Source organism: Aricia agestis, chromosome 17, assembly GCF_905147365.1.
Source record: "Aricia agestis chromosome 17, ilAriAges1.1, whole genome shotgun sequence".
Classification (NCBI taxonomy): domain Eukaryota; kingdom Metazoa; phylum Arthropoda; class Insecta; order Lepidoptera; family Lycaenidae; genus Aricia; species Aricia agestis.
The window spans coordinates 9,682,171-9,702,125 of record NC_056422.1 but is presented as its reverse complement, the minus strand read 5'-3'; the positions used below and the strand labels follow the sequence as shown (position 1 = coordinate 9,702,125).

At 38.7% G+C, this 19,955-nt stretch overlaps 1 protein-coding gene across 1 annotated transcript; it reads left to right on the top strand.

The window, feature by feature from the left end:
• Positions 1-12,453: 12,453 nt before the first annotated feature.
• LOC121735679 (MORN repeat-containing protein 4-like) lies at positions 12,454-15,484 on the top strand. The gene is made up of 2 exons (XM_042126580.1): positions 12,454-12,604; positions 15,103-15,484. The coding sequence occupies exons 1-2, from the start codon at positions 12,454-12,456 to the stop codon at positions 15,456-15,458; spliced, it is 507 nt and encodes a 168-aa protein (XP_041982514.1). The 3' UTR covers positions 15,459-15,484.
• Positions 15,485-19,955: the final 4,471 nt, after the last annotated feature.

Genomic DNA, 19,955 nt, shown 5'->3' with positions numbered 1-19,955 from the left:
TTCATAAATTCAGGGACATTACAATTTGCGTGCTAAAAAGAATTAACAAGCTGTCCATGGGCGAGTCAAGGATAATATGACACGGATCTGTCATATTCTATTATACTTGGAAATTTCCTTATGAAATACTATGTTCAGGTATTTAATCTAGGTGTAATTATATAGGTCAGCTTTTATCGAGGCCACAACACAGAATTAAGTCTAAACACACTAGGCTAAACTACGCCGGCGTAATTTCCGCCGCAAATGTCAAACGCATACAAAACGCGACGTAATAGTGTGTCACCCCTCGTATTCGGCCCGTATTTTGTATGCAATTTAAACGCGGCGGAATTTACGCCGGCGTAATTCAGCCTAGTGTGTTTAGAGCCTAAGGCGTGCGAGATGTGGGCCACCACCTTTTTTTTGCGCACCTGGGATACCCTTAATTTTGTATCCCGGATAAGGTGTCACGGGTTGGGGATGTGGCTGAAGCACTCCGGGGGTATGCGGGACTGCCGGCGAGTGCACCGGGCTTACCCACTAAAACCACCTGCGGTTAGCCTTCGGCCGTATACAGAGGGATATCCTGGATCTAACAAACACAGGACTCCCTTCACGACCGGCCGGTCTACCTCAGAAGGGACCGGACTTCCACCAATGTTAGGGAATGCTTTGGCAAACTGAAGTGTTCCTCTCGGCGCCGGGACTGACTAAGCCGCGGAGGTTCCCATCATCTCCCGGAGCCCCGTAAGACGAGAGTTAGGAGGTCGCTCCGCACTACGTGGGCCACTACCTATGGAGGCCTACTTAAACCTAAATACTAAAAAAATATGTTTCTTCAACAAAATCCGTCCTCTTGTGTCATCCATCAGAGGGCCTCGCAAATTTATCATGCCCACATCAAATTTCAGTCTTGCCCCGCCACTGGTAGAAATTGTGCAGTAGGTATTTCTAGTTCCATTAATAGAAGTTAAAGTATTGCAATTTTTAGAAATGAACACAAGACCAACAACAGCCAAAACTTCCAAGAGTGGCAAAGAACCGATTGTTGTGCAAGATGAGGGCTTCTTCCAACATGATACTGGAGACACTTACAATGGCTTCTATGAAGAAAACAAAAAGACTGGAGCGGTCAAAATGCATGGTATTAAAGGCTTATTAACATGAGCGTAGCCAGGCTTGGGGTCAGGGTGGGGTAGCAATCAACCTACCAAAGCGGCGGGAGCGCTGCTGGTAAAGGAGAACTGTCAAAAATGACGTTTTTGTATGATGGCAGCGTTAGTTCCTTTTTTCGCCACGTTCATTTAAAGCCTTGTCGAGCTGTACGGATATTATGAATGTAGTTAGTTGAATTTTTTTTTTCTTGTTTTGTTAGGCACCTTATAGGTCAGAGCCAGGGTGGGGCAAGCGCCCCAGCTTGCCCCAGTGTGGCTACGTCCATGCTTATTAAATGCTTCCTAGACATAAGTTAAATCTGCGCTGATGCACTCGAAACATGCCGTTTTCTGTGACACTGCGGTATGAATCCAGTTGAGCAGAATATATTAATGATTTTTTTACTTTGACAAAAGGCATGGCTTATCTACTACAGTGGTTCTCGGTTCAGAATTATTCGCTAATCGCATCTTATTCTGAACTTCGCATATTATCAGCTGATATATTCTACTATCAGGAGTTGATAACAGTTGGGATGTTAATAGTTAGGACACCACGTCCATGTCTTTAACATAATGTTATATAGGGTAGACTGGGTACGGTTGTACCAGAGAACGGTTGTGACAGTCGTCAATACAGCGAAAAACGATAATGTTATCAGGGGCCATCATTGCTTTTTAAGAGTCAAAAGTAGGTTTTCTTGCTTGATTTATTTCAATGTTTACTATTTTTTGTATGCAAATGGCCTATGTCGTTTATTTTCTTGTTATAAGTTGATCATTAGTAGTTAACTACAAGTGATTATTTTTTACGTAAAACCGATTCGTGGCGCTTGTTTGATAATTAAACTTCTGTGTTGGGTACGGTTGTGACAAATCTTATGGGTACGGTTGTGACATACATTTATCCTATAATTTTTCTTACATGTCTAAAATCAGGATATTATCAGTCAATACGACAATACTTACGAAGAAGTCAAACGTAGGACTTATTTACAGAGAACGGAGAAATTCATCAAATGAACCGGATGTCGTTGTTTTGGTTGATAAATATGTTTAGAAATAGACTATGTTTTGATACGCTAGATGAATTTGTTTAGAATAAGATTATGATGTTTTATGGTACATTTTTATTGAAATAAAAATCATATAAAACATTTTTTTGTAGATGTCACTACCGACCCCAACCACCGTCACAACCGTCCTTGGATTGTGGTCGGTTGTGACAATTTCCCTCTTTCTTTTAAATTTGATTCCATGACTAATACATCGTATTTTAGCATAATATATTAGTATTTTTATGTAGACAAATAAATAAACTATGTTTTGTGATAAAATTTTCCTAGCTAGGTGTAAAATTAACAAAATTATTGCCCTCCAAACCAAAAATGTCACAATCGTACCCAGTCTACCCTGGTCTACCCAGATAAGCATCTATACTAAATATTATCATAAATAAGAAAGTGTGTCTGTCTGTCTCTTACCTACCTCTTCATGCCCAAACCGCTGAACTGATTTTACTAAAATTTGGTACTTACGGAGATACTTTGAGTCATGGGAAAGGCCATAGGATACTTTTCCCAAATGATCGATCCCGAAAAATGTACGGTTCCTTGGGAACGCTCCAAAATTCGATTTTATCGATTGGGAACGGTTTCCACTCGATAAACGAATTTTGGAGCCAACGGAGTTGCAGCCCTCGCCTAGTAAGTTATCAATTCTGAATAAAATCTATATAACTTACCCCTTGAGAAATCAGGCAATGCCGCTTCGCGCCTACTTGCCGCTTGCCAGGTATCTAATTATATAGTTTAGCGGTAATTATGCACATTAATACATTTAAATGAAAATCCGGCAAGTAAGTTCGATCCATCAGAGTGTAACGATGTCTTCTAACTGGTAGTTAATCGAGCGTGCTCTATCCGGACTATATTGCGTTTAGTCACGCCCCAGTTCCAATAATCATTACCATTATTATCTGAATTCGTATATCACTGTAGTCTTCTTCAGTAGAAAGTAATTGCCTTTAAAATTAACCTTTATTCTATTAAATTGACACTTTGAAGTTTGAATGTAGCATCGTTTCTTTGTTTAATTCAGTCAAATGAAATAATTGACCTATCAACCCTCTTTCTATCTCTAGATACATCTTAGAAGCACAATAGTTAGAAGCGTTTGTTTTTAATAGCTGTTTGACAGGTAATGCGGATTGGATGGAACTCGGGCACCGAGCTGCATTGATGTTACATTACAATATTATGTTACAATCTTGTAGAATTGAAGCACAGGATTTCCATAATGTTAGATTCCAATAAATCACCTACTAGAGTCGGCATCTTACCATTATGAGTATGCAATATCTTCGGGCTGTATCTCGACTTTCGCTCGAAAGGTGCTGGGATTCTAATACAATTTACCATCACTATAGGTAAGTTTAGGTACATTGCGATAAACTAATCATCAGCTAAATGTTACGTTCTGAATTTAGGTTACGGTGAATACACCACGGCTGTAGGTGACAAATACCTTGGCATCTGGGAGGCAGACAACCTCACCAATGACGTTACAATCACCTACGCTGACGGCTCCAAATTCGAGGGTAGACTAAACAACTTTGCTTATGATGGCATCGGAGTCTACACATACCCTGATGGCTGCGTTCTACAGGCGAACTTCGAAGACAACACACCAAAAGGACTTCTGACTCTGGTGGATCCAAACGGGCACAAATGGTGGGGGTTGTCAGAACGGGGCTACGCCTGGTTTGAACCCGTCAATTATTATTATGACATGCTCCCAAAAACCTGTGAAAGTCATAAAAAAATCCGTAAAAATAGGCCTTGAATTGAGATGTTTTAATTATAACTTGTTTCGAGTAATTAAGCTTTTTTGTTTGTAACGTCCAAGTACTCAACTGGGGACAATTCTAGTAGAAGGGAATTGGGCCCCTGCAGCTATTTATTTTTTCATTTTCTGAGTAAGGTATTTTAATATTGTGACAGCATGAGTTAAAGTTTATAAGATTATATTATCTAGATGATGCTCGTAAGTTTTTTAGTCGCTCAGAAATACGTTTAGGTATTAATTAGGTATTTATTCGAGATATAAATCCTATATTTTTCCTAAGGACTCAGAGTACCTATCTTCATATCAAATTCCACAAATTCATTCAGCGGTTTGAAGAGGTAACAAGACAAACGGACACATTTTTACATTTAAATCTATACTAACAATTTATTATACTATATTTTTTTATTATAAAGCGGAAGAGTTTGTTTGTTTGTTTAAACGCGCTAATCTCAGGAACTACTGGAGCAATTTTTCTGTTATTTGGCACATATAAGAAGTAGACCACCTCAAGGATCATAGGCTATCTTTTGTGGACTAATTTGTCTGTGAAATATCTAATTTTACGCGGGCGAAGCCGCGCGGAACGTCTAGTAGATATTATGAATGTTACACGGCTAATACGACATTTACACTCAGCCCTGTTGGACAGGGAAGTGGGGAGGGAAGTGGGCAGCGTGAATATGTAAATAGGTGACTCGCGCTGCTACTGCTCATGCCGCTGCCATTGCCCGGCGCTCCCTCGAGTGTCGGTTTTTCGGGCGGAAATCAAAGGATTACAAAAGCAGTGTATTTGAAGTACAATATAAGTTGTTTAAAAATTTTAAATTATTGTTTATCTTAGTCAAATTATTTATGTATGTGAGAATTGACTATTATTGAATACATGATATTTCTTTAAAAATACAGAGACTTTAAAATGACGGCCCTAATGTTTCTTTTTCTTCTTATGTTTCTGGTTAACATGGGTATTAGCTTTGCCCCTTCTATGGCATTAAAATGTTGGCTGTCGAAAGAAATTCGCGCCAAAAGTTACTTGAGACCGAGCCTAAATGATTTTATATATTAGTATATATTTTATGAGTATGCATTTGTGTATCTGTTCGTAGTTCATGTTTGGAAACAAGATCTATAGACAATATATAATTCAGTTAGTCACTGGGTATACGCTGTACATATTAGGTCAACTCCAGTGTTACCAGGGGTCATGTTTGATAAAGTACATGATTGTTAGTTAAATATATTTATTTATTAATAAAACTGAAAATTGTTTTATTTCTCTTATTAATATTTACCTGGTCATTTTTGTGTTAAAATGTGGGGAAACAGCAGGTAAGTATAAAGTGTCGCATGCTATCGCAACTTTCATTAATAATAATAAAAACACTTATTGCCTTTTCCCATCACCGAATATGCAAAAAATCGATTTGTATCATTCATTCGCACTATATAGTTACGATTATCATATAACTATTCGTGCGCGAGTAAAAGGGATACACAGCAAAAGCCATATTTCTACGTGTTCGGTGTCCGGGATATAGCTAGCCGAAATTCCCGCAAAGATGTTCAAGTTGGGTAACAGATGGCGCTACAAGTCACGTTCTAAGATTAATTGGCGAAGTTTACTTGGTTTACAATTAATTACAGCATATTTCTATTTACAATGCTTAATATGACGGCATCATGCTTAAATTAAATGACGCAATTTTGGACGACAAACTAGGCCCTCACTAGGCCATTGTTTTTAGGCCAATATTTCATAAATTCAGGGACATTACAATTTGCGTGCTAAAAAGAATTAACAAGCTGTCCATGGGCGAGTCAAGGATAATATGACACGGATCTGTCATATTCTATTATACTTGGAAATTTCCTTATGAAATACTATGTTCAGGTATTTAATCTAGGTGTAATTATATAGGTCAGCTTTTATCGAGGCCACAACACAGAATTAAGTCTAAACACACTAGGCTAAACTACGCCGGCGTAATTTCCGCCGCAAATGTCAAACGCATACAAAACGCGACGTAATAGTGTGTCACCCCTCGTATTCGGCCCGTATTTTGTATGCAATTTAAACGCGGCGGAATTTACGCCGGCGTAATTCAGCCTAGTGTGTTTAGAGCCTAAGGCGTGCGAGATGTGGGCCACCACCTTTTTTTTGCGCACCTGGGATACCCTTAATTTTGTATCCCGGATAAGGTGTCACGGGTTGGGGATGTGGCTGAAGCACTCCGGGGGTATGCGGGACTGCCGGCGAGTGCACCGGGCTTACCCACTAAAACCACCTGCGGTTAGCCTTCGGCCGTATACAGAGGGATATCCTGGATCTAACAAACACAGGACTCCCTTCACGACCGGCCGGTCTACCTCAGAAGGGACCGGACTTCCACCAATGTTAGGGAATGCTTTGGCAAACTGAAGTGTTCCTCTCGGCGCCGGGACTGACTAAGCCGCGGAGGTTCCCATCATCTCCCGGAGCCCCGTAAGACGAGAGTTAGGAGGTCGCTCCGCACTACGTGGGCCACTACCTATGGAGGCCTACTTAAACCTAAATACTAAAAAAATATGTTTCTTCAACAAAATCCGTCCTCTTGTGTCATCCATCAGAGGGCCTCGCAAATTTATCATGCCCACATCAAATTTCAGTCTTGCCCCGCCACTGGTAGAAATTGTGCAGTAGGTATTTCTAGTTCCATTAATAGAAGTTAAAGTATTGCAATTTTTAGAAATGAACACAAGACCAACAACAGCCAAAACTTCCAAGAGTGGCAAAGAACCGATTGTTGTGCAAGATGAGGGCTTCTTCCAACATGATACTGGAGACACTTACAATGGCTTCTATGAAGAAAACAAAAAGACTGGAGCGGTCAAAATGCATGGTATTAAAGGCTTATTAACATGAGCGTAGCCAGGCTTGGGGTCAGGGTGGGGTAGCAATCAACCTACCAAAGCGGCGGGAGCGCTGCTGGTAAAGGAGAACTGTCAAAAATGACGTTTTTGTATGATGGCAGCGTTAGTTCCTTTTTTCGCCACGTTCATTTAAAGCCTTGTCGAGCTGTACGGATATTATGAATGTAGTTAGTTGAATTTTTTTTTTCTTGTTTTGTTAGGCACCTTATAGGTCAGAGCCAGGGTGGGGCAAGCGCCCCAGCTTGCCCCAGTGTGGCTACGTCCATGCTTATTAAATGCTTCCTAGACATAAGTTAAATCTGCGCTGATGCACTCGAAACATGCCGTTTTCTGTGACACTGCGGTATGAATCCAGTTGAGCATAATATATTAATGATTTTTTTACTTTGACAAAAGGCATGGCTTATCTACTACAGTGGTTCTCGGTTCAGAATTATTCGCTAATCGCATCTTATTCTGAACTTCGCATATTATCAGCTGATATATTCTACTATCAGGAGTTGATAACAGTTGGGATGTTAATAGTTAGGACACCACGTCCATGTCTTTAACATAATGTTATATAGGGTAGACTGGGTACGGTTGTACCAGAGAACGGTTGTGACAGTCGTCAATACAGCGAAAAACGATAATGTTATCAGGGGCCATCATTGCTTTTTAAGAGTCAAAAGTAGGTTTTCTTGCTTGATTTATTTCAATGTTTACTATTTTTTGTATGCAAATGGCCTATGTCGTTTATTTTCTTGTTATAAGTTGATCATTAGTAGTTAACTACAAGTGATTATTTTTTACGTAAAACCGATTCGTGGCGCTTGTTTGATAATTAAACTTCTGTGTTGGGTACGGTTGTGACAAATCTTATGGGTACGGTTGTGACATACATTTATCCTATAATTTTTCTTACATGTCTAAAATCAGGATATTATCAGTCAATACGACAATACTTACGAAGAAGTCAAACGTAGGACTTATTTACAGAGAACGGAGAAATTCATCAAATGAACCGGATGTCGTTGTTTTGGTTGATAAATATGTTTAGAAATAGACTATGTTTTGATACGCTAGATGAATTTGTTTAGAATAAGATTATGATGTTTTATGGTACATTTTTATTGAAATAAAAATCATATAAAACATTTTTTTGTAGATGTCACTACCGACCCCAACCACCGTCACAACCGTCCTTGGATTGTGGTCGGTTGTGACAATTTCCCTCTTTCTTTTAAATTTGATTCCATGACTAATACATCGTATTTTAGCATAATATATTAGTATTTTTATGTAGACAAATAAATAAACTATGTTTTGTGATAAAATTTTCCTAGCTAGGTGTAAAATTAACAAAATTATTGCCCTCCAAACCAAAAATGTCACAATCGTACCCAGTCTACCCTGGTCTACCCAGATAAGCATCCATACTAAATATTATCATAAATAAGAAAGTGTGTCTGTCTGTCTCTTACCTACCTCTTCATGCCCAAACCGCTGAACTGATTTTACTAAAATTTGGTACTTACGGAGATACTTTGAGTCATGGGAAAGGCCATAGGATACTTTTCCCAAATGATCGATCCCGAAAAATGTACGGTTCCTTGGGAACGCTCCAAAATTCGATTTTATCGATTGGGAACGGTTTCCACTCGATAAACGAATTTTGGAGCCAACGGAGTTGCAGCCCTCGCCTAGTAAGTTATCAATTCTGAATAAAATCTATATAACTTACCCCTTGAGAAATCAGGCAATGCCGCTTCGCGCCTACTTGCCGCTTGCCAGGTATCTAATTATATAGTTTAGCGGTAATTATGCACATTAATACATTTAAATGAAAATCCGGCAAGTAAGTTCGATCCATCAGAGTGTAACGATGTCTTCTAACTGGTAGTTAATCGAGCGTGCTCTATCCGGACTATATTGCGTTTAGTCACGCCCCAGTTCCAATAATCATTACCATTATTATCTGAATTCGTATATCACTGTAGTCTTCTTCAGTAGAAAGTAATTGCCTTTAAAATTAACCTTTATTCTATTAAATTGACACTTTGAAGTTTGAATGTAGCATCGTTTCTTTGTTTAATTCAGTCAAATGAAATAATTGACCTATCAACCCTCTTTCTATCTCTAGATACATCTTAGAAGCACAATAGTTAGAAGCGTTTGTTTTTAATAGCTGTTTGACAGGTAATGCGGATTGGATGGAACTCGGGCACCGAGCTGCATTGATGTTACATTACAATATTATGTTACAATCTTGTAGAATTGAAGCACAGGATTTCCATAATGTTAGATTCCAATAAATCACCTACTAGAGTCGGCATCTTACCATTATGAGTATGCAATATCTTCGGGCTGTATCTCGACTTTCGCTCGAAAGGTGCTGGGATTCTAATACAATTTACCATCACTATAGGTAAGTTTAGGTACATTGCGATAAACTAATCATCAGCTAAATGTTACGTTCTGAATTTAGGTTACGGTGAATACACCACGGCTGTAGGTGACAAATACCTTGGCATCTGGGAGGCAGACAACCTCACCAATGACGTTACAATCACCTACGCTGACGGCTCCAAATTCGAGGGTAGACTAAACAACTTTGCTTATGATGGCATCGGAGTCTACACATACCCTGATGGCTGCGTTCTACAGGCGAACTTCGAAGACAACACACCAAAAGGACTTCTGACTCTGGTGGATCCAAACGGGCACAAATGGTGGGGGTTGTCAGAACGGGGCTACGCCTGGTTTGAACCCGTCAATTATTATTATGACATGCTCCCAAAAACCTGTGAAAGTCATAAAAAAATCCGTAAAAATAGGCCTTGAATTGAGATGTTTTAATTATAACTTGTTTCGAGTAATTAAGCTTTTTTGTTTGTAACGTCCAAGTACTCAACTGGGGACAATTCTAGTAGAAGGGAATTGGGCCCCTGCAGCTATTTATTTTTTCATTTTCTGAGTAAGGTATTTTAATATTGTGACAGCATGAGTTAAAGTTTATAAGATTATATTATCTAGATGATGCTCGTAAGTTTTTTAGTCGCTCAGAAATACGTTTAGGTATTAATTAGGTATTTATTCGAGATATAAATCCTATATTTTTCCTAAGGACTCAGAGTACCTATCTTCATATCAAATTCCACAAATTCATTCAGCGGTTTGAAGAGGTAACAAGACAAACGGACACATTTTTACATTTAAATCTATACTAACAATTTATTATACTATATTTTTTTATTATAAAGCGGAAGAGTTTGTTTGTTTGTTTAAACGCGCTAATCTCAGGAACTACTGGAGCAATTTTTCTGTTATTTGGCACATATAAGAAGTAGACCACCTCAAGGATCATAGGCTATCTTTTGTGGACTAATTTGTCTGTGAAATATCTAATTTTACGCGGGCGAAGCCGCGCGGAACGTCTAGTAGATATTATGAATGTTACACGGCTAATACGACATTTACACTCAGCCCTGTTGGACAGGGAAGTGGGGAGGGAAGTGGGCAGCGTGAATATGTAAATAGGTGACTCGCGCTGCTACTGCTCATGCCGCTGCCATTGCCCGGCGCTCCCTCGAGTGTCGGTTTTTCGGGCGGAAATCAAAGGATTACAAAAGCAGTGTATTTGAAGTACAATATAAGTTGTTTAAAAATTTTAAATTATTGTTTATCTTAGTCAAATTATTTATGTATGTGAGAATTGACTATTATTGAATACATGATATTTCTTTAAAAATACAGAGACTTTAAAATGACGGCCCTAATGTTTCTTTTTCTTCTTATGTTTCTGGTTAACATGGGTATTAGCTTTGCCCCTTCTATGGCATTAAAATGTTGGCTGTCGAAAGAAATTCGCGCCAAAAGTTACTTGAGACCGAGCCTAAATGATTTTATATATTAGTATATATTTTATGAGTATGCATTTGTGTATCTGTTCGTAGTTCATGTTTGGAAACAAGATCTATAGACAATATATAATTCAGTTAGTCACTGGGTATACGCTGTACATATTAGGTCAACTCCAGTGTTACCAGGGGTCATGTTTGATAAAGTACATGATTGTTAGTTAAATATATTTATTTATTAATAAAACTGAAAATTGTTTTATTTCTCTTATTAATATTTACCTGGTCATTTTTGTGTTAAAATGTGGGGAAACAGCAGGTAAGTATAAAGTGTCGCATGCTATCGCAACTTTCATTAATAATAATAAAAACACTTATTGCCTTTTCCCATCACCGAATATGCAAAAAATCGATTTGTATCATTCATTCGCACTATATAGTTACGATTATCATATAACTATTCGTGCGCGAGTAAAAGGGATACACAGCAAAAGCCATATTTCTACGTGTTCGGTGTCCGGGATATAGCTAGCCGAAATTCCCGCAAAGATGTTCAAGTTGGGTAACAGATGGCGCTACAAGTCACGTTCTAAGATTAATTGGCGAAGTTTACTTGGTTTACAATTAATTACAGCATATTTCTATTTACAATGCTTAATATGACGGCATCATGCTTAAATTAAATGACGCAATTTTGGACGACAAACTAGGCCCTCACTAGGCCATTGTTTTTAGGCCAATATTTCATAAATTCAGGGACATTACAATTTGCGTGCTAAAAAGAATTAACAAGCTGTCCATGGGCGAGTCAAGGATAATATGACACGGATCTGTCATATTCTATTATACTTGGAAATTTCCTTATGAAATACTATGTTCAGGTATTTAATCTAGGTGTAATTATATAGGTCAGCTTTTATCGAGGCCACAACACAGAATTAAGTCTAAACACACTAGGCTAAACTACGCCGGCGTAATTTCCGCCGCAAATGTCAAACGCATACAAAACGCGACGTAATAGTGTGTCACCCCTCGTATTCGGCCCGTATTTTGTATGCAATTTAAACGCGGCGGAATTTACGCCGGCGTAATTCAGCCTAGTGTGTTTAGAGCCTAAGGCGTGCGAGATGTGGGCCACCGCCTTTTTTTTGCGCACCTGGGATACCCTTAATTTTGTATCCCGGATAAGGTGTCACGGGTTGGGGATGTGGCTGAAGCACTCCGGGGGTATGCGGGACTGCCGGCGAGTGCACCGGGCTTACCCACTAAAACCACCTGCGGTTAGCCTTCGGCCGTATACAGAGGGATATCCTGGATCTAACAAACACAGGACTCCCTTCACGACCGGCCGGTCTACCTCAGAAGGGACCGGACTTCCACCAATGTTAGGGAATGCTTTGGCAAACTGAAGTGTTCCTCTCGGCGCCGGGACTGACTAAGCCGCGGAGGTTCCCATCATCTCCCGGAGCCCCGTAAGACGAGAGTTAGGAGGTCGCTCCGCACTACGTGGGCCACTACCTATGGAGGCCTACTTAAACCTAAATACTAAAAAAATATGTTTCTTCAACAAAATCCGTCCTCTTGTGTCATCCATCAGAGGGCCTCGCAAATTTATCATGCCCACATCAAATTTCAGTCTTGCCCCGCCACTGGTAGAAATTGTGCAGTAGGTATTTCTAGTTCCATTAATAGAAGTTAAAGTATTGCAATTTTTAGAAATGAACACAAGACCAACAACAGCCAAAACTTCCAAGAGTGGCAAAGAACCGATTGTTGTGCAAGATGAGGGCTTCTTCCAACATGATACTGGAGACACTTACAATGGCTTCTATGAAGAAAACAAAAAGACTGGAGCGGTCAAAATGCATGGTATTAAAGGCTTATTAACATGAGCGTAGCCAGGCTTGGGGTCAGGGTGGGGTAGCAATCAACCTACCAAAGCGGCGGGAGCGCTGCTGGTAAAGGAGAACTGTCAAAAATGACGTTTTTGTATGATGGCAGCGTTAGTTCCTTTTTTCGCCACGTTCATTTAAAGCCTTGTCGAGCTGTACGGATATTATGAATGTAGTTAGTTGAATTTTTTTTTTCTTGTTTTGTTAGGCACCTTATAGGTCAGAGCCAGGGTGGGGCAAGCGCCCCAGCTTGCCCCAGTGTGGCTACGTCCATGCTTATTAAATGCTTCCTAGACATAAGTTAAATCTGCGCTGATGCACTCGAAACATGCCGTTTTCTGTGACACTGCGGTATGAATCCAGTTGAGCATAATATATTAATGATTTTTTTACTTTGACAAAAGGCATGGCTTATCTACTACAGTGGTTCTCGGTTCAGAATTATTCGCTAATCGCATCTTATTCTGAACTTCGCATATTATCAGCTGATATATTCTACTATCAGGAGTTGATAACAGTTGGGATGTTAATAGTTAGGACACCACGTCCATGTCTTTAACATAATGTTATATAGGGTAGACTGGGTACGGTTGTACCAGAGAACGGTTGTGACAGTCGTCAATACAGCGAAAAACGATAATGTTATCAGGGGCCATCATTGCTTTTTAAGAGTCAAAAGTAGGTTTTCTTGCTTGATTTATTTCAATGTTTACTATTTTTTGTATGCAAATGGCCTATGTCGTTTATTTTCTTGTTATAAGTTGATCATTAGTAGTTAACTACAAGTGATTATTTTTTACGTAAAACCGATTCGTGGCGCTTGTTTGATAATTAAACTTCTGTGTTGGGTACGGTTGTGACAAATCTTATGGGTACGGTTGTGACATACATTTATCCTATAATTTTTCTTACATGTCTAAAATCAGGATATTATCAGTCAATACGACAATACTTACGAAGAAGTCAAACGTAGGACTTATTTACAGAGAACGGAGAAATTCATCAAATGAACCGGATGTCGTTGTTTTGGTTGATAAATATGTTTAGAAATAGACTATGTTTTGATACGCTAGATGAATTTGTTTAGAATAAGATTATGATGTTTTATGGTACATTTTTATTGAAATAAAAATCATATAAAACATTTTTTTGTAGATGTCACTACCGACCCCAACCACCGTCACAACCGTCCTTGGATTGTGGTCGGTTGTGACAATTTCCCTCTTTCTTTTAAATTTGATTCCATGACTAATACATCGTATTTTAGCATAATATATTAGTATTTTTATGTAGACAAATAAATAAACTATGTTTTGTGATAAAATTTTCCTAGCTAGGTGTAAAATTAACAAAATTATTGCCCTCCAAACCAAAAATGTCACAATCGTACCCAGTCTACCCTGGTCTACCCAGATAAGCATCCATACTAAATATTATCATAAATAAGAAAGTGTGTCTGTCTGTCTCTTACCTACCTCTTCATGCCCAAACCGCTGAACTGATTTTACTAAAATTTGGTACTTACGGAGATACTTTGAGTCATGGGAAAGGCCATAGGATACTTTTCCCAAATGATCGATCCCGAAAAATGTACGGTTCCTTGGGAACGCTCCAAAATTCGATTTTATCGATTGGGAACGGTTTCCACTCGATAAACGAATTTTGGAGCCAACGGAGTTGCAGCCCTCGCCTAGTAAGTTATCAATTCTGAATAAAATCTATATAACTTACCCCTTGAGAAATCAGGCAATGCCGCTTCGCGCCTACTTGCCGCTTGCCAGGTATCTAATTATATAGTTTAGCGGTAATTATGCACATTAATACATTTAAATGAAAATCCGGCAAGTAAGTTCGATCCATCAGAGTGTAACGATGTCTTCTAACTGGTAGTTAATCGAGCGTGCTCTATCCGGACTATATTGCGTTTAGTCACGCCCCAGTTCCAATAATCATTACCATTATTATCTGAATTCGTATATCACTGTAGTCTTCTTCAGTAGAAAGTAATTGCCTTTAAAATTAACCTTTATTCTATTAAATTGACACTTTGAAGTTTGAATGTAGCATCGTTTCTTTGTTTAATTCAGTCAAATGAAATAATTGACCTATCAACCCTCTTTCTATCTCTAGATACATCTTAGAAGCACAATAGTTAGAAGCGTTTGTTTTTAATAGCTGTTTGACAGGTAATGCGGATTGGATGGAACTCGGGCACCGAGCTGCATTGATGTTACATTACAATATTATGTTACAATCTTGTAGAATTGAAGCACAGGATTTCCATAATGTTAGATTCCAATAAATCACCTACTAGAGTCGGCATCTTACCATTATGAGTATGCAATATCTTCGGGCTGTATCTCGACTTTCGCTCGAAAGGTGCTGGGATTCTAATACAATTTACCATCACTATAGGTAAGTTTAGGTACATTGCGATAAACTAATCATCAGCTAAATGTTACGTTCTGAATTTAGGTTACGGTGAATACACCACGGCTGTAGGTGACAAATACCTTGGCATCTGGGAGGCAGACAACCTCACCAATGACGTTACAATCACCTACGCTGACGGCTCCAAATTCGAGGGTAGACTAAACAACTTTGCTTATGATGGCATCGGAGTCTACACATACCCTGATGGCTGCGTTCTACAGGCGAACTTCGAAGACAACACACCAAAAGGACTTCTGACTCTGGTGGATCCAAACGGGCACAAATGGTGGGGGTTGTCAGAACGGGGCTACGCCTGGTTTGAACCCGTCAATTATTATTATGACATGCTCCCAAAAACCTGTGAAAGTCATAAAAAAATCCGTAAAAATAGGCCTTGAATTGAGATGTTTTAATTATAACTTGTTTCGAGTAATTAAGCTTTTTTGTTTGTAACGTCCAAGTACTCAACTGGGGACAATTCTAGTAGAAGGGAATTGGGCCCCTGCAGCTATTTATTTTTTCATTTTCTGAGTAAGGTATTTTAATATTGTGACAGCATGAGTTAAAGTTTATAAGATTATATTATCTAGATGATGCTCGTAAGTTTTTTAGTCGCTCAGAAATACGTTTAGGTATTAATTAGGTATTTATTCGAGATATAAATCCTATATTTTTCCTAAGGACTCAGAGTACCTATCTTCATATCAAATTCCACAAATTCATTCAGCGGTTTGAAGAGGTAACAAGACAAACGGACACATTTTTACATTTAAATCTATACTAACAATTTATTATACTATATTTTTTTATTATAAAGCGGAAGAGTTTGTTTGTTTGTTTAAACGCGCTAATCTCAGGAACTACTGGAGCAATTTTTCTGTTATTTGGCACATATAAGAAGTAGACCACCTCAAGGATCATAGGCTATCTTTTGTGGACTAATTTGTCTGTGAAATATCTAATTTTACGCGGGCGAAGCCGCGCGGAACGTCTAGTAGATATTATGAATGTTACACGGCTAATACGACATTTACACTCAGCCCTGTTGGACAGGGAAGTGGGGAGGGAAGTGGGCAGCGTGAATATGTAAATAGGTGACTCGCGCTGCTACTGCTCATGCCGCTGCCATTGCCCGGCGCTCCCTCGAGTGTCGGTTTTTCGGGCGGAAATCAAAGGAAGGGCAGCGCGAGCGCGAGTGAGTGTTCACATTCAGCTCTCCCGCTCACTTGCCGCCAGCATTTTGAACGAGAAGCACGTGCGACAAAATCCACAAAAATGTCACCGCTTTTTTTTTATGAAATAAGGGGACAAACGAGCAAGCGGGTCACCTGATGGAAAGCAACTTCCGTCGCCCATGGACCCTTGCAGCATCAGAAGAGCTGCAGGTGCGTTGCCGGCCTTTAAAGAGAGAATAGGGTAATAGGGGAGGGCAGGGAAGGGAATATGGGAAAGTAGGGAAAGGAACAGGGTAGGGGATTGGGCCTCCGGTAAACTCACTCACTCGGCGAAACACAGCGCAAGCGCTGTTTCACGCCGGTTTTCTGTGAGAACGTGGTATTTCTCCGGTCGAGCCGGCCCATTTGTGCCGAAGCATGGCTCTCCCACGTATTAAATGTGTTTTGATCTCTTTTTAAAATATGCATATAGTTATATTATATTATACTCAGCAGACTGAATACAGAATGCTGTCGCCGCAACAGTTTCGATATTCGCCATCGTTACGTAAAAGAGTATGATGGCTGAGTGTGACCACACACTCGCCTCTATAATGCCGCAGAAGTATTTGAGGCAATATTTCCGACAGCGGCAGGAGCAGTGGCAAGGGCTGAGTGTAAACGTGCCATTACAGTTACGCCATAAAAATGTAGAGTAAAGATTTTTCACGTACCTCATTTGGAATCTATGTGAACTTTAATTACATTGGCTCGGAAGTTCATTTAGCGATGTCAAAACTAATAGCCCTGAATTGTGCGTAAAAGTAATTGAGTTTAAGTAGGTTATATAACCTAGGTCATGTGCCCTAGCCCTTCTTGTAACGGTGACTGTAAGTAGGTCATTAAACTTGAGACGTGACGGGAAGCGGAGTTATCAAAATAGTCACCGCACAGAATAGTCGCGACTATGTTACTTCCGTAAACCTCCCAAAAAGTTGTGTTACATTGATGATGTTATATAAGACTAGATAAATAAAATAACATACACGCCTAAATTTCCTCGCCTTAATTAGTTCTTTGACTTGCGGTCATTGCAACTTTGTGCTGTCTCCCGCTTTTTATGGGGAGGGAAAATTAGAATACTTTCTACTCTACGAATAATAAAAACTAAGGAAACGTAACTCCCATACTATTACCGTTTTAAATTTGGTTCCTTTCGAACTGTCATGTAACGTCAGCCCAGTACCGCTCAAGGCCACCTAAATATTGCAAATCATCAAATGTATTGAAATGTGTACCTGGTACACATTTTTGACAAGTATTGTAATTTGTATATGTTTTTTGATGCAGTTACTTTTCCTTAGTCTTTATTATTCGTAGTTACTCCTATTTTCTTCTGATTAGTTTCGTTGCGGGCAGCAGCTGTTTTAGCACGTCCCTCGGGCTCCTTGAGATCATATCATAAGATTTTCGTGGTTGGATACCACTGTCGATACAGTAGATGCAGTGGTGGGCCGTGGGAATGTTCGGTGGACCATACACGCATAGATGTATTTTAAGTATTATAAGAATAGGATCTCTAACACAAGATGCTAGCTTTTCTAAGAAGAGAAACGAATCCTTAGAAAAAGTAGGGAGTCATTCATAATTCATTCCTTAATTAAAATGTATAGTCATAGAGTTATAATCGTACATAGGTACCTACTCTAACTAGTATAGTTATCAGAAACTATGTGAGTAATGTTAGCTATGGTCAATGGTGTGTTACAATTCATAGATACCTAAACTACATTCAGGGTTTTTTACCATTCAACCAAGCGCAGTTACCGTTTAAAATTTGGGAGGTCCCAATTAATATTAAATAACGTCTAAATGTCGAAATAATAAAAGTACAAGCTACCGCACAATTCGTATAACTTTATTGAATGGTTTTTAATTTAACGACCGCTGTTTGGATCTTGTATTGAGATTCCTTTTCAATTTTCTCTCCTTTACCCCCGGGCATGCGCCTGTTAAGTAATCCATATTAGCTATGTCCACACTATGCAATTTCATCTTCAATTTTCGTCATCACTCATCATCTTTTTATTCAACTTTCCTTTGACATGTTCAATAATTAAATGCGTCAAAATCCACCCAACCCAAAAGAAAAGTGTCATAGCGTCGCGGGCATGCCTCACGTGCGGTGTTGACTGCGCTACAACGCATGCCCTTGATGAACAAAAAAAGGCACAGTGTGGACAAAGCTATTGGGTTGAAAATGAACAATGAAAAACAAACATCTTTACCCTATTACACGCTGCTGGCCTACAGCACTTACTCAATATCAAAGGAAAGCAAACAGTGCCTCGTTTGTTCGCTGGTTGTAAAGTGTGAAACACCCAGTTAAACACTTCGGTGACACTTAACTTTTTAGACCCGACGTCAATCAGTATATTTTACATGTGCTTTCTTGTTTATACTTAGATGTCGTTGAGGTGTGGTATTTTTTTAGGTTATGTTGTAAATCATGTACTTACGTGCTGAGTTTTATGACACGATTTGAGTTTTGACTTGAAGGGCTTGGCTGAGATGCGACAAGCAAGTTGTCATTCTTGCAATGCTTCTGTGGTTTAGAGCTAGGCTCTCGATTCAGAGGTCGTGTGTTTGGTTCCCAACAAAAGCAATGCGGGTTAGTTGTAGAGTAGGGGAACAGTATAGTATTCCTCGAGGACTGCAGACGAAATTGGTCACTATTATGAGTACTTATTATAGAAATAAGTTTTAGTTTCCCTAACACCGAAATCAGTAAGTAATGAATATTTCGCTAAGTATGAGTTATTTTCTTATAGAAAAAAGTTACTATGGCTTAAGGGCCTTCAGAAAGACTATTAATAATATCCATAAAAATATTATATTTAATTTTTAAATAAGGCTTAAAACAATGTCCAATATTAAAATTTCCTTCAAAGGCTCTGTACGATTTTTATAATAAATATTTATACTTACACTTGATTTGGTAATGACACCATCTATAGAATAGCCTGCCCACAATAAAAAGATAATTGCAACACTGCCTACTGTGACCACTTTTGGTAGCTGTTACACCCACTACAGACAGTTCAAAATTATTTTACCTGCAACTAGATCTTTATATTGTAAAATATAAAGGTCACTATCACGGAGGTGACTGTTTTGAACTGTTTTGTTATGAATATTAATACTTACCAAATCGGCCTAGTCAAAGTTTAATAAATGTTCTATGTTTCCAACCGACTTCCACTAAAGACGATGTTCGTTTGGTAATTGCTTTTTGTTGTAGTTTTTAAGGCGTTTAGTGAAAGACCACAACCTAATGTGATGGATTAAACAGTTTAAAGCGTGGTGATGTAGCAAGTGAAAGAAAAATTGATGATTTTTTACCAAAATTCCAATTTCAAATTATAAAAAGCAGCAAAATCAAAATTTAAAAAAATCTTACAATATCATTTTTTCGACGTGAAGACAACTTTGCTACGCTCTTATTAGCACTGACTTTAAAGTAATGATTAATAATAAATAAATACTTTATGGTAGAGTACCTCTTACTTATTTTTGATTTTGGAAGCAAAATTTAATAAGCTTTTCCAAAAAATAAACAATAGTTAAAATGTCATGATCAACTTTTTACAACATAATGAATATTTCATATGGATATATTTAATTCAACAAGAAACGCAACGAAAATTCCAACAATGAAGACAGAAGCAAAAAACCAGCTTT